The 14,096-nt window shown below is 38.6% G+C and overlaps 1 protein-coding gene across 2 annotated transcripts in view; it reads right to left on the reverse strand.

The window, feature by feature from the left end:
* LOC306830666 (neprilysin-like) overlaps positions 1–10,308 on the reverse strand; it is a 33,425-nt gene extending 23,117 nt beyond the window's left edge. The window contains exons 1-4 of one of the 2 annotated variants that reach the window (XM_079354257.1): positions 9,836–10,308; positions 6,710–6,886; positions 5,305–5,340; positions 2,848–3,009 (exon numbers count right to left, since the gene is read on the reverse strand). In XM_079354257.1, coding sequence (XP_079210383.1) covers positions 2,848–3,009; positions 5,305–5,340; positions 6,710–6,886; positions 9,836–9,878 — 418 coding nt within the window. In that variant the 5' untranslated portion in view covers positions 9,879–10,308. The remainder of the gene's footprint in view (positions 1–2,847; positions 3,010–5,304; positions 5,341–6,709; positions 6,887–9,835) is intronic. The other variant, XM_079354258.1, reaches the window with a different exon arrangement.
* Between the last annotated feature and the right edge of the window lie 3,788 nt (positions 10,309–14,096).

A 14,096-nucleotide genomic window follows, 5' to 3' on the forward strand; every position in this document is an offset into this window, starting at 1 on the left:
TTTATTTTCCTTTTTGGGGCTTTAAGACCGCCTAGGAGAGGAGAGCAGAACAGATGGGCCATAAGTAACTATACCATGAAAGATTAAGTTAAATCCATATATTTCTATCCTTTCCTATTGCTAAGTATGCAATGGTATATTAACACATCCTATACTTACTTGTGAATTGAACATATCCTTAAACCTTAACAGTAAAATAAACAAATAATGACTTAGTGACAGACAAAGTCACGGAGCATGTGGTCAAAGCTGTTAATTGGTAGTCATTTGGTTCAGTTTTTTTCTTACCTTTTGAGGAAAAATGTCTGATGTTTGACCCACCCAGCCACCCTGACCTCCATCTGAATTTTTCAGTCTTAATACTATGACATATCTTCCTCCTTTGGTCCTTACCTAATTACTGTGAAATGGCTGAGATGACTTAGATTAAGAAAAAATGTGCAGTAAAATCAGAAATGATGAAAATTCAAAAAGGTCCACAGGTTCAAAACAGAGGACAACTGAAATGTGCTGCATGTAAAAAATGTGCTGATTTACCATCAAAGACACTGCAAATACTAATATAAGGCGAAGGGTCATGTATGCAGTTGCATATTGGAGGCAGGTGCTGAGCTAACTGACAAGCAACAAGTTGTAGCTGTTTGCCTGGAACCCCTTAAGCTTGAACAGCTTCACCTTCTTGGCTACAGTATTTCTAGATTGGCTGACAGATTGGTGGGGATACCATTTTAAATTGGGCCTTGAAATGTCTAATCAGAAACAAATGGGTGATATCACACTATGTCCATCCTTTACAGTCTATGTTGGAAACAGATAAGAAAAAGACCCTGATGCTTAGCTTTTCTCACCTCAGTAAGCATATCTTTTTTTAATTAGCTAAGGGTTTCAATTGCTGCTTCAGATCATTTTCAATTTATGGTATGTCAGTGTATGTTTCAGGGTGCCCTTGATTATAAAACCTGGACACGTTCACATTCATTTTTGTGCATTCAATAATCTTTTTGTAAATCTTGAACATTACTTTTTTTTACTGGGCCCTGGTCACTTTCACACTTTACACTTTACTCACTTTAAACACTTTACACTGTTTACAGTATTCTATTCTATATTTATTATTTTTGTACATTCAAATAACTCCTTTTATTTTTTAGTTTAAATTGTATTCTATTATTGCTAAACTAAGTGTTTATTTGTTATTATTGTTATTGCATGGCCTGCAGAACAGTCTTTACATTTCACTGCACATCTGTTTTAGCATGAGACAATAAAAATCTTGAATCATGAATCTTGAACATAAGCTTAGCAATGGTAATCCACTCAGTGGTATATTTATGGTCATTTCGTGGATCCAACAGACAAATGTGGAAATAGCAAAAACGCTAAGCTCAAGGCTTCAAAACAGGACTTCAAAAACCAATGAGTGACATTATGTTGCTTGCACCCACTTCTATTACACGGCATATGAGTTTTATCAGGCTTTTAAAGATCAGCTGTAAGGCAGCATTTTTTTCAGAAAGTCTGAATCAAAAAAAGAATCTAATTTTCCAACAAACCGTAGGGAAAGAAAATCAGAATTCCAATAACACACTTATAATTACATTTCAAAGTGGATTTAGATTAACTTTTTTTACCCACTTTGAACACCCGTGAAAGAAAGTTGTGCAGAAATGAATGCTGATCATAAGCCACCTCTTAACATTAGTAACAGTTACATTGATCTGCAGAAAGGTATTTATGCAGAAGTAAAATTAAAATAATGATTACTCTATGTTCTTAAAGAATGATGACATTTGCTTTTATATGACACAAAATTAAACAAGGTCAAAGGTTAGAGATAAACATTGTTTTTGGCTAAAGACTTATTAGAGGTCCAATTTCACTTTAATCATTAACCTGTTGAAGGGACTGCTTAATATAATCAACATCCAGTTTTTTTTTTGTTTTGTTTTTTTATTGAATTGAATGAATACAATAATTTGTTGCCAACCAAGTTCAAGTTTGTCCTTCAAAGAAAATAATCTACCTGTCATCAATGGATACATCAATGGCTGGTAAAATAGGTGGAAACAACTCTGAGACACCATGTGTTTTTCCTTCTAGATCAGACAGATAAAGTGCTGAAGCCTGGTGCAAATTATCAAGACCGGCTGCACTTTAAACCCTGCTTTTACTTTTCCACTGACAATCAATTTTTCTCAACCCCCTGAATCACTCTGTTTTCCCAACAACCAATCTGAAAAGACCTTATTGTAGTGAAAGGGACGGGCATATAAATGTAAATTTATGGTAGATGAAGAGTATTGCTTATCCATAAAAAGTGTGCGCCTGTTGAAGATTTAGCACCCACTGCTAACACCCAAACTGGCCTGCTCAAAGACGACATGGGGTGAAACAAGGACCCGAACACAAATCTAAAAGCGCTCACACAAACGCACTGTAACTTGATCCTTGCAGAATCAACCACGCCACAAGGACAGTTACAAGACTCTGGCACTTCTTGGCAAAACAACTGAGACTCACAAACAAACTAGCTTTTAAGATTTTCTCTGCGTTGATGTCCTAAGATGCACCCTGAAACACATGTGTGCACTCATAGTGCCACCTCTGTTGACACCTTCTCAGCTCACATGTTGGTAAAACCTTTGCCAGGACTGAGACTATGTTTGAAGTTGCTCTACAACTGGTCATTATAGACAAAACACAGCATTATCACTTTTAAAAACAGACCACCTAAGTCTCCACATCTTCAATTTTTCATATATTACAGAACTTCCTCTCCCTGTTGTGGTCTTTGTGTATTTGCATCGTTAGTTTGCCCACGTGGGTGGGTGTGCGTAGGTGTCTGACCTTTGAGGATGACCTCCAGTTCGTCTCGTAAGATGTCAAAGGTGCTGTATCTGGAGCTGGTCTCAGGGATGATGTTCTTTTTCAGCCAGCCTCCACAAGCATACTGGTAAAAGTTGTCACAAGGGTCTACACTAGCATCCATGTTTTCGATGAGACGAGACGCTGCATGGACAAAAAGAAAAACAAGCTGTGAAGACTGGAGACTAACAATAAGCATGTTAGGTTATGTACAGCAAGAGCTAACACCCTGTCTCAGTGTACGATTAATATCAGTGACTGTCATTCCAAATAGTAAATGTAAGATAAGCACCAAAATAGAGGGAAACATAACAGTCCTATCTAAAGTTCATAAAATCCATTTCACAGCAATCCTTAAAATCTCTTCGCTCCAAAAAACATTATATCTCCTTACAAACAGTGGAAGGTTTAATCTAATCAGGGGAATTTTCTTAAGCCATAAGCTTAATTAACTACTTTTTGTCTCATTTTGCCAGTATATCACCACTATATCTTATCGCTTAGAAATCAGCCCTTTTCTCCTACAAAACCATAATGTGTCAGTTTTTCACAACATTTTTTAAGACTTTACAAAAACTAGATATGAAGTGTGGCTTCAGTAAGTTTTGGAGCTGTGGAATCTGTGACCTTCAGTGAGAGCATTCCATAATTGTTTCGGATCATGACGCTAAGCCATCTCCCACTGGTTAAATGTTATGCTTAGACTTGAAAAAGAAATTTGAAAAGTTCAAGGTAGAGTTGGCAGTAATTGTGTACAGTTTTGCACACGTACTAGAAAAGTTTTGCTTTTACTTTAAGCAGCTGAGAGACATGTAGTAACATGGCTGTCTGAAAACTGATAGTTCGAGACATTTGTTCCCCAAGTGTTTCAGATTTAAATTGGCATGCTGTGAAGTATCTGATGGAATTATAATTGCTTCACCTGGGAGAGGGTGGCTGTCTATTTGCATCAACTGTTCATTAAAAAAAAGTCAGGATACTGATTTTTGTCTTATACATGTCCAGTGGCAAGAATATTGACACCACACCTGATACATATTGTGTGACTACTCGACAAAGACCTCTTACCGAAATACAAGCGGAACCTAAAACACCCTAGCTAGCCTGTGCTTGGCTGGCAGCCTCAGGGTGCTGGCCCTTCCTAGTTTCAGGTACTCTGTTCCTGCAGCCTAGAATCTTCTGCAGGATTATCTGTGCTTTGGAGTTTCTTAAATCTTTTTAAGGTGAAGGTGTTGAAGGAAGATGCTTCGGAATGTAGATGCTTTGAATAATTACTTTTCTGTGTCTGTAATTGCTCTGTGTTTTATATCTGTAACTTGTTTATTGTGCTGCTGCCCCTCTTTGCCAGGACACTATTGGAAATTAGATTCTTAATCTCAATGAGCTTCTCCTGGTAAATACAATTACATAAAACAACGGTAGCTGGTTTAAGTGTAGTTGTACCTTATGTAACATTGTCCACTAGCACTTCATTGTTTATGTGGGGCTTGTAGTCAAATTACTACCTTAAATCAGATCCTGTTGCTCTTTAACGCTGGTGCTTCAAACATGCATGGTGGCAGCTAACCTGAGCAACTTTCTGTTTAGACTAGAGGTTGTGAACTGGGAATATTAGATTTTCAGTAGACTTTTTAGGGCCACTTGATTGGATATTGGATTGTTGCACAAAGGTGTAGTCAATAACAAACGCATTTCAGGCTAAACCGGAGGCTTTTCAGACACCGGTGTTGGTATGGGAATAACTCTGTATCTGATTAGGATGCAATCTGGTTGTTTCATTTTCAAAGTTTTCCAGGCAAGTTCCTCTTGTAGGTGACTCCAGCATGGACCCTGAACTCAGAGATTGTATCTAATTTGGCATGAAAAGTCCTCAATATTCCCCTGGAGGAGCAATAAAGCATTGCATCGGAGAAGAACATCTAAAATACCATGTTAACAATAACACAGCGAACACCAGATAAGAGAAAGAAAATAGGTAGCTGGCTGTTTGGTATGAAAATGTCTCAACTCATAACTGCAGTCAACAAACTCTGACAGTTAAGTTACATTTAACAAGTTGGATATATTGAAATACTTCATCTTTGGATGTGCATATCCGAATGGATCCTAATCTTGTTGACACAATTTTCATACCCATATTCATACCCATTTCCGGTGTCTAAATTTCTCTTGCTGTTTTTTTAGGGTTAATCTGAGGAGAACACGCTTTATGCAATATGTTTCTTTCTGCTGATCACAAATGTTTTTTCGATCACTGCTATGACTTAGAGGCAACATACTCGCAGTTGAAGAGGCCATTTTCTCTAAGTGTGTCTATATTCCCTCGGCTTCTGCTGTAGTCTCAGTTTTCCCATTCTGTTCTCCTCTGAGAAAAATTAAAGCCTCCAGAATGAGACAATAAAGACAAGGTGCAAAGAAAAACAAACAAACAGTGCTTACCTGACTGCGTGCAGTCAGCTGTGGTGCAGATTTCATCTACAGGAAAATGCAAAACAAATCATCACTCACAGAGATTTTTACAGTCATCAGTCAATATGTCAAATACTCATTCTCCCCTTTCCCCTTTTCCTTGATTTATTTCACTATCTCATCCTTCATGCACACAGCTCTAAACTACTTAGAAATGTTCCTTTCAACCTGTCAAGAATAATGTAGGTACTAAACTCCTAATCAAACACAGTCTGACACATAAAGACTTGAACACACACACACACACACACACACACCTATCAATTAAAAGTCCTATGACCTTAAATACACTGTTCATGATGTGAACTCGTGCACACCAATCCAAACACTGAACAAGTTGTTAAACATGTTCCTGACACCGCATTTAATAAAACACAAGACAGAAAAAGATCATAATTTCCCTCGGGATCAATAAAGTATCTATCTATCTATCTATCTATCTATCTATCTATCTATCTATCTATCTATCTATCTATCTATCTATCTATCTATCTATCTATCTATCTATCTATCTAATAACTCAACACACACACACACACACACACACACACACGCTGTTGTATCCCAGTAGGCACACAACTTCACTGTTGTTATTTATGTCAATGAATAATCCATTGCTCGGTGAAGCTGTTTGTCATCTATAGATAACTTCTTGAGAGGCACCTCCCGTCCTTGGACTTAATAAAAAATCTACATCCTGTTGGATAACAAAGACTTTGAGTCAACTCTGATTATAAATTGAATCACTTTGATATCTAGGTAAGACTAGAAACAGTCAGGATATAAATGATTGGAAAGCCATTGTGATTATCATACTGTTGCATTAATCTGAAGCAGATTTGTTCCCCACAGCAAGGACAGGCAGGGACATTATCGACTTCTTATTAAGTGACATTTGCAGCAAAATTGAAGATACTGCATATCTTGCACAGAAGCTTGACATGTAAAATAGAACAATGTTTTGAGTTACATGTTGTTGCCTGAAAGCACAGAGGAGAACCTTTTGCACACTGTTTTCTTCTCTGGATCAATGGTTGTACTTTTGCACTTTGCTTTAAAAGAACACAGCTCGGGTGCCTCTTATTCACCTTAAATCACATGCTGTACTGCCATTAACCATGAACTCAGCAGGAAGAGACAGTCAAGTTCTGGACTTAGTGGAAAAAAAGGCACGCTTGAAAACTACTGAAAGGCTGACTGTGTAGGCTGGAAAAAAACAAAGATTTACATAAATGGTTTTCTTAATTACATGACGCACTTTTTCAGATCACTTTTTTTTTTGAACTTCTTATGAAGATTCTTTTTCTAAAGAAGGGTCGTTTGGGGTTTTCAGTTTTTCTCCACAGCCCTTTTTTTTTTTTTTTTCAACACTCACCGGTTTTCTGAGTGGCGAAGAGGATGATGAGGGCGACTATGGCGATGAAGAGCAAGGACACGATTGTAATTAGGCCGATCTCCAGAGAGGTCCAGCGGGGCTTTTTAGCCGACTTGGGGGGGTTAGTCTCTGTCATTCTCAGGTCTCCTCCTTCAGATGCCGACTGTATCAACTCACCTGAGGGGAGAGAGGAGTGAGGGAGAAGAACAGAATATTGGATTCACTAGAAAATTAAGGAGTAGATTAGTTGGTAATGAAAGTAATCCTACATTTTCAGTCTTGAATAGAAGGAATAATAGGACTTATATGGCTTTTGAAGTATGAATCATATCTGCACCGAAACTGAACCAAAGAATCTGGAGCATCTGAAGAATTTGTGCATTTGACCTTGGTCCACAAATTTGACCATGTCAGCACTATTAAATCCAATTCTGATAATCCATTAATCTTCAAAGTCTTCAGTCAATATGGTTGTAACTTCGTAAAGTGAAGGATTTTTCACTCTTTGGGTTTAGTTAGAGCTGAGAGTTATTAATTTTGACATTAAAAAAACAAACATTCTGTCAAGTCTCTGGATTTTTTAGGGCATCAGCTGAAGACGGGAAAATACAAAGACAAAAGGAGATAAAAGACAAATGACTGTGATACGACAGCCAATGTGGAGAAAGACTCAGTTGTTTTCAAACCAGTCTCAGAGCAAGAGGTGAGAACAATAGAAGTTCTTACCCTCTGGTGGCAGTATACTCCAGACAAAAAACAGAAACACACACTTTCTGAGGAAACAAAGACAGACCTTCCCCCTGCTCCTCACTCTACACGGTTGTTTTCCTCTCTGGGGCCACGAGAGAACTTTACAAAGTTCATGTAACAAGCAGTTAAGTCTATCTCTGAAGGCAATTAATCCTTAATCCCTTACCAACCCTACACATACACACACACACACACACACACACACACAGTCATGCTCTCACACACAATTTTACAAGCTGGTGTCATGAGGTGCTTGTACAGATGGGAGGTTCTCCTATCATGCTGGCTGGGATGGGAGTACAAAGTCTCCTGGCTTCCTTTGAACGAGTATAGGCGCATGCACACAACATCACCTGTGCACTTGCACCAACACCCTCATACATCACTCTCACACATAAATACAGCCCTCCTGAATGTCAAATCCCGAATGATTCCTCTTCATGACTAAACAATAGCTTAATGTAAACTCCCTCCGGGTAACAGTCATTATCTACGCTGGTAATTGGCCATTACTGTATACGCCAAGCACAACACGCTGCTCACCTTACTCCACAGCAGCATTACGGTATGCATGACTTCACTACAGGTCGTTAAAACCGCTACAAGAGAGTGTTGGCCTTATATGCGTAGTAGACACCTTTCTTTGTGCAATGTTTGTCTTTGAATGATGTGTTTCTGCAACAGACATTAAGTCAACTAAAAATATGGTAGGAGAATGCTGAATGACGGCATACAAAGAGGAACTAATGAGACAGTAGGAGGACATGAGTTGATGTGTTAATCACAGCTTTTTGACAATCTCTCTCCAGCTGAAGGTAAAAGCAAAAACTTCTCCTTTTTTTCTAGCCTGAGAGCAAACACATCATCGTGACAGCCGTCCCACAGCTCCAATAAAACCATGTGTGCATGTCAGCATTGTAGAGGCTGTACATTATGTTTCCTCGCTGTAATACTGGCACGTTTCGAAAGTATTTAAAAAGGAAAAGGGACATAAAGATGGAATGTGAAAAAAGAGTAGGGGTGGTGGTGGTGGTGGGGGGGGGGGGGTTGTAAAAACAGAGGGACACTGAGAGGTCTTTAAATTATGTGAGTCCTTCTCTGTGGTCTGAGGTATTTTGGGTGTAAATCTTGTGAAACAATTAATGTATGCACTAACAGTCATAATGTCCTTACTTTTAAGGAACTGCATCTTTTTAAAAGTCAAATATCAATGTTGTGTTACCTGCATGCTTGGCTTTTTAAAGATATCTATTGTATGAAGGAATGTCTGATATGTGTTTAAAGTAAATGTATTGCAAGCTGTCTTTCTCACTGTTATTTTTGCATGGCATGTTCTTAGTTTTGACTTTGGCTTGAGATGTTCCTGAGTGAGTGGAAGTTGTTCTGCCCTGCCTACGACTTAAAGGAAGGACAAGCAGAAGACAGAAACCTCTCTTTTCAGTTGTCTCCTCTCTGTCTGCTCATCATGATATATCTAAAACATAAACATGTCCCCATGTCTTGTGAGACCTCGCAAATGCCTTCAAAATTAAACCCATCATTCACTATGACACCTGAAAACAGACGTTGGCACGCACACACACACACACACACACACACACACACACACACACTCAACAGGAGACTGCTTGCACAAAGTCACTTTTTTTTTCACAATCTACATCCATATGAGCCATGAACATGTCATGTACCTAATTACCTAATTGAGTTTGAATAAGTGCAGGAATGTGGCCTACTTTTACCTAAAATAACACCTTCTCTGGGACATCTCTGGGACAACATGGGGCCTATAGCAGCACTCTGAAGACTAAAATCGCTTTAAGATCATTTTTGTGTGGAGAGTCTGGATGCCCAAAGGTGTTGTAATCTGGCAGCGGTGAAGTCTACCTCTTAGATTGCTTTCCAAATGCTTTATTGGAAAGCAGCGTGATTGAAAAAGAAAAAAGAAAACTTTTAAAGGGATATAGTGACTCTAAACAGCCCCAGTGCCAACATACAAGTGGAGAGCCAACACCATGAGCTTGGGACACCCAGCTGGAATCACAAGACTGCAGGCTAAATAGTTCTGATTGGACTAAATACAAAGAGGTGTTAAAAGTGATAAAAGATATATACAGCTTCAGCTCACTCATGGTTGTTTGCAACTGAGCAAGACCCTGAGATGCCAGCACCTCATCTCCTGTTACACTTAGGGAATTCCAAAGGAGGTGGCATGGCATGATCAACTAGTGCACGCTGCCCCGGCCCGCGTCGCCAAGCCGGCAAGCGCATTAGCAAAAAATAGTGCACTGGCGCGCACAGACACACACACTCAGAGAGAGGGAAAAAAACGCGCACAAATGGCACAGCGTTAAAAGAAGCGCATGAGCGACTTACCAGATGTGTCGGGAAATTTTCGGTCGATGATATATATGGGCATCCCATCCACTGATCAAACACCCATCTATTCCACAAAGGGAGAGCGAAGTGCTGATCGATCTGTTCCAGACTATATATCTGCTTCACCCTGGATTTCAACAAGGCACACACCGATCCCGCCTCTCTTCTTCTTCTTTTTCTTCTTCTTCTTCTCTGTCTTCTTTTTCCTTTGGATTTCTATTTTAGTAGTGTACATTCACACAAACACACTGAAATGCGAAAAGACCTTTCACTAAAACAACCTTTTCATAGGCTACTGTACCTCATCTTCACACAGAGAGGATCGCTGAATGCATATGAGCCATCAGACTCTTACGCGGCGCAAATGGTCAAGTGCGTGCTCCACGGGGGGTGGAGGGATCTCATATTTATAGAGCCTATGATATGTAATAAGCCAGTGAAGCAACCGTCTGAAGTTCCCCGTCCACAGAACCTCCTCCGTCAGGGCGGCGTTAAGAAGTGACCCTGTCAGCGGCACTTTCTGTCAACGGAGTCTATAAGCTCCAGGGCGCAGGTTCAGGTGAACAGTGTAAGCTGACGTCGTGCATGCCATATTTTATTGTACTTAAAAAGCTGTCAAAAGTGCATATAAGATCACTATGGTAACCATATTAATAAAAAAAATGGAGGGGTGGGGGATTAGGCAATAGTAATCAACAGTTATTATTGCCTGTAGTAAAAAAATAAAGGTTCATTTTCAAAAACAGTATTACACACGTTTTCATGAAATACAATTTACTCTATTTCTTGTCAGATAAAAGCACATAAAACCATTTGAACATCATGTCTGAACATCAAGCACACATTTGACTGTAAAAAACACTGCCTGTTACCACTTCTGCACTATTTGCATATCTTCACAGTATCAGTGTTTGAAAAAACTGTCAAACACAGAAGTATGCAGCATTTATCCTTTTGTGTGACTGATCCTTTTAATTAGCCTGCTTTTTTACAAATTAGTCTGTTTAACATTTGTATCTCTGTTTTAGGTCCTGTACAGTCTCACTTGTTTGTATAATTGATTGTCTGTAAGTCACTGTCTCTATGTTTTTTTTTATGTCTATGCTGCTCTGGATCAATCGCTCTGAGAGGGGTTAACAAAGAATTACAATTCCAGTGTAACAATGCAGGTGTTAGTGTTAGAGATGTATTTCTCAGTGTATATCTCTCTTATAGGAATGAAATGTTTAAACTGTGCCTACAAAATAACAAAGCTTCTTATATCCTTCAGACATCTGCAACTCATTTCTTTTGACATTAAATTTGTGATCTGTTCATGGCTTCATTTTCAGTTATATACAACTGTCCTGACAAAAAAAAAAAAAAAAAAAAAACACGTCAATCATATTATAGCATCAGCCATGGAAGCGTCAATTAAATGATCAAAGTTTGCACATTATTTTTTCTTCCAGAAGTAGTTGAAATAAGACATATAGACCTACTGAGAGAATAAGGAAACCAGCCCTGTATAATGTATTTGATTCTTCGAATACTGTAAAAACCTGCTTTTCTCTTTTCTTTTTCTACTTCTTTTGTGTACATTTTACAGTATGGAAACAGAGTTCAGTATAACCAAATGAAAAAATCCTTTCACTTTTGATCCATTTGTTTTGCTGTCAAGTTGCATGTGACCTTTTTTCCTGTGTCGTCTTTAATGTTGATCACCAAAGTGCATCAGAGGTGTGTAAGAGCAATTAACTCTGAAAATGTATTAAGATGTCATGTCTGAAAGAGAAAGTGTGCTTTAAAGTGAGAAGAACGTAAATAAAGGGAATCAGTGCAGAGAATGAATGACCTCATTTTAGTACATGCAGGGGAATATATCAGATAAAAACCTGTTGTCATTTGTTCACTGAAACTTATCTTCCTCTTATGTTCTTATTTTTAGGTGTGGTTGGGGTTTTAGATCTTAATAATATGACATGGAACATTTCATCATGTAGTTGTGTTTTTAGTTGTGTAAAGTACAGGACTCATCTGATAAACGAGGCATAACGATAGCTACATTTTCCAACAAGTCCTCCAGTCCATACCTCCTTTTCCCCTAAACTCTTATATTTCCCATGTGACTCAATTTTCACCACTAGCAGAAACCTGTCCATGTAACTAAATAGCAAAATATGTCAAGCGACTTCCAAACAGTTTGGTTAAGTACAAGAAAAGCCCATGCTTTAGATTAACATTTTATAGAACATGGACGTAGGGTGACATCAAACATTGGTTTCTGAGGAGGCGTTAAGACGCCCATGCTGTTGACATATTTCTAACTCCTGCTAACTGGCCAATCAAGAAGCAAACAAAAAGAAGGAGATACTAGTCTCAAGCCTCTAGGCCTACAGCTTCAACCTATCAGTCCATCAACTAAGCTACACCTGTAGCAATGCATTTTTTTAAATTCAAAATGTATAGCTTTAATACAATCAAAACAGACGAGTTATAGAAAAATACGAGCGATAGATACAAAAAACACATCTTTAAACCAGGCTGTAAATAGTTATTTCTAATGGCCCCTTTTATATGGTCGCTAAAGGAGCCCAGCCTTCCCAGCCTCAAGTGGACACTCATTGAATGACAGTTTCACAACCATAAGATTAGTCTTTTATGTCAAAATGTTTTGAATAAACATCAGCACAGAACATGGAACTTTTTTGTGGTTTTATGAGGTATTTATTAATAGTCAGGGATCTGTGTACAGTAACACTCATGGTCCCTGTTTAGAGAAGCCATCAAGAACAAAAGCTAAACTTTATGTGGACGGGTCACAAGCAACACATATTTCAGTCGCAGGCCTTTAGTTTTTTGTGTTTTCACCTTGATGTCGGACAGCCCATCTTCCTCGGCACTATGTTCTTGTAACAGTAAAATAACCCTGTAGTTCCACAAATTCAGTGCATATTTTCAGATCAGCTGTTCAAGTCAGTCTCAACTAAAAGAGACAAGCAGAGAAATATTTTAAAATCAAGCAACCATGGTTATATATTCTTCTCCGTATGTACTCCAGCCAGCTTCACCAAACAGGGACTATTCTGTCTGATACTGTATCAAATTAAGTGTAGTGCACTTGATAAGTAGCTCATATAAGCGCACTTAAAAAAAATCCAAACCAGCCCCTTAAAGTTAAGTGTCTGATTCCATCCCTTTACTTCCACATTCCACCTTTTGGCTCTTTCCTGCTCTTTAAAAAATGTTACCTGACTTTCCTCACCAAACAATAAAGGTAATGATTATCAAAATAAGCTCTGTGCACGGGAAAAATAGAAAGATGTATGTTTGGTGTAGACAGAGGTGCTGGAGTAATAGTAAGCCTTGGCTGGCAGACATAATGGTGATGAACACTGGTTGGAGGGCCCCCCAGTTGATTTTTTCCTGGGACCCGGACAGGCTCTAGAATCGCCACTGTATGAAGACAATCTTACTTATTCCCTAAGAGGATAACTGCACATTATATTTTCCTCAACTGTCTCTTACATTCAAAATGCTTCTTGCGAACCCAAGACTAATTTCTATTATGCTCTTGTTGAAACATCCCATTGTCAATCATCTCCTTAGAACCTATATGATAGATAATTATGCAAAGCTGTCTGAGTGTCTCCCTGTCATACAAGCAATGTTTCATTGCTTTTGATAATTAACTGCTTGATTTCCCTCGGAGGAATTTCCATCCGCATATATCTCTTGAATCTCTGTGAAGCTGAAATGACAGAAGTGTTCACAGAAGCTGCCTTTCAATGCTTCAAAAAAATGTTCACATTTGCCAGCAGTGCAATCTCTGTGATCATGTTTTTGTTGCTGTGCTCTTCAAATAAAAACCCCTCATCCCTTCTCTGTTGGCCATTTGAGCTCTGTTCGCTGTCAGTAAACCAGCATGTTATGGACTCCTGGAGAGTATTGGATTTTAATTGTGCTGTGCCCGGGGTGACATGGGTATTATATAGTCATTTGTTGAAAAAGAGGTGCACGTGTAAAAACATGGATGCAGATATTCTCACATGCCTTCTGCATTATTCTTAAGTCTGGCAGTATTTGTCAATGAAAGAAATCAGTGCCAAACAGTATTACGCACATATACACACATATCAGGCAGCAACACGTTTGCTGCGTCAGTGTCATTTAGATGCCTCCCTAATTGAAGGATGTGGATTACTGGAATGTATTTCTCAAGAGACAAAAAAATGCTACGTGTTAACTAAAGTTGTAATTCATTATCATAGTTTTGATT

This window comes from Symphodus melops, assembly GCF_947650265.1.
Source record: "Symphodus melops genome assembly, chromosome: 10".
Classification (NCBI taxonomy): domain Eukaryota; kingdom Metazoa; phylum Chordata; class Actinopteri; order Labriformes; family Labridae; genus Symphodus; species Symphodus melops.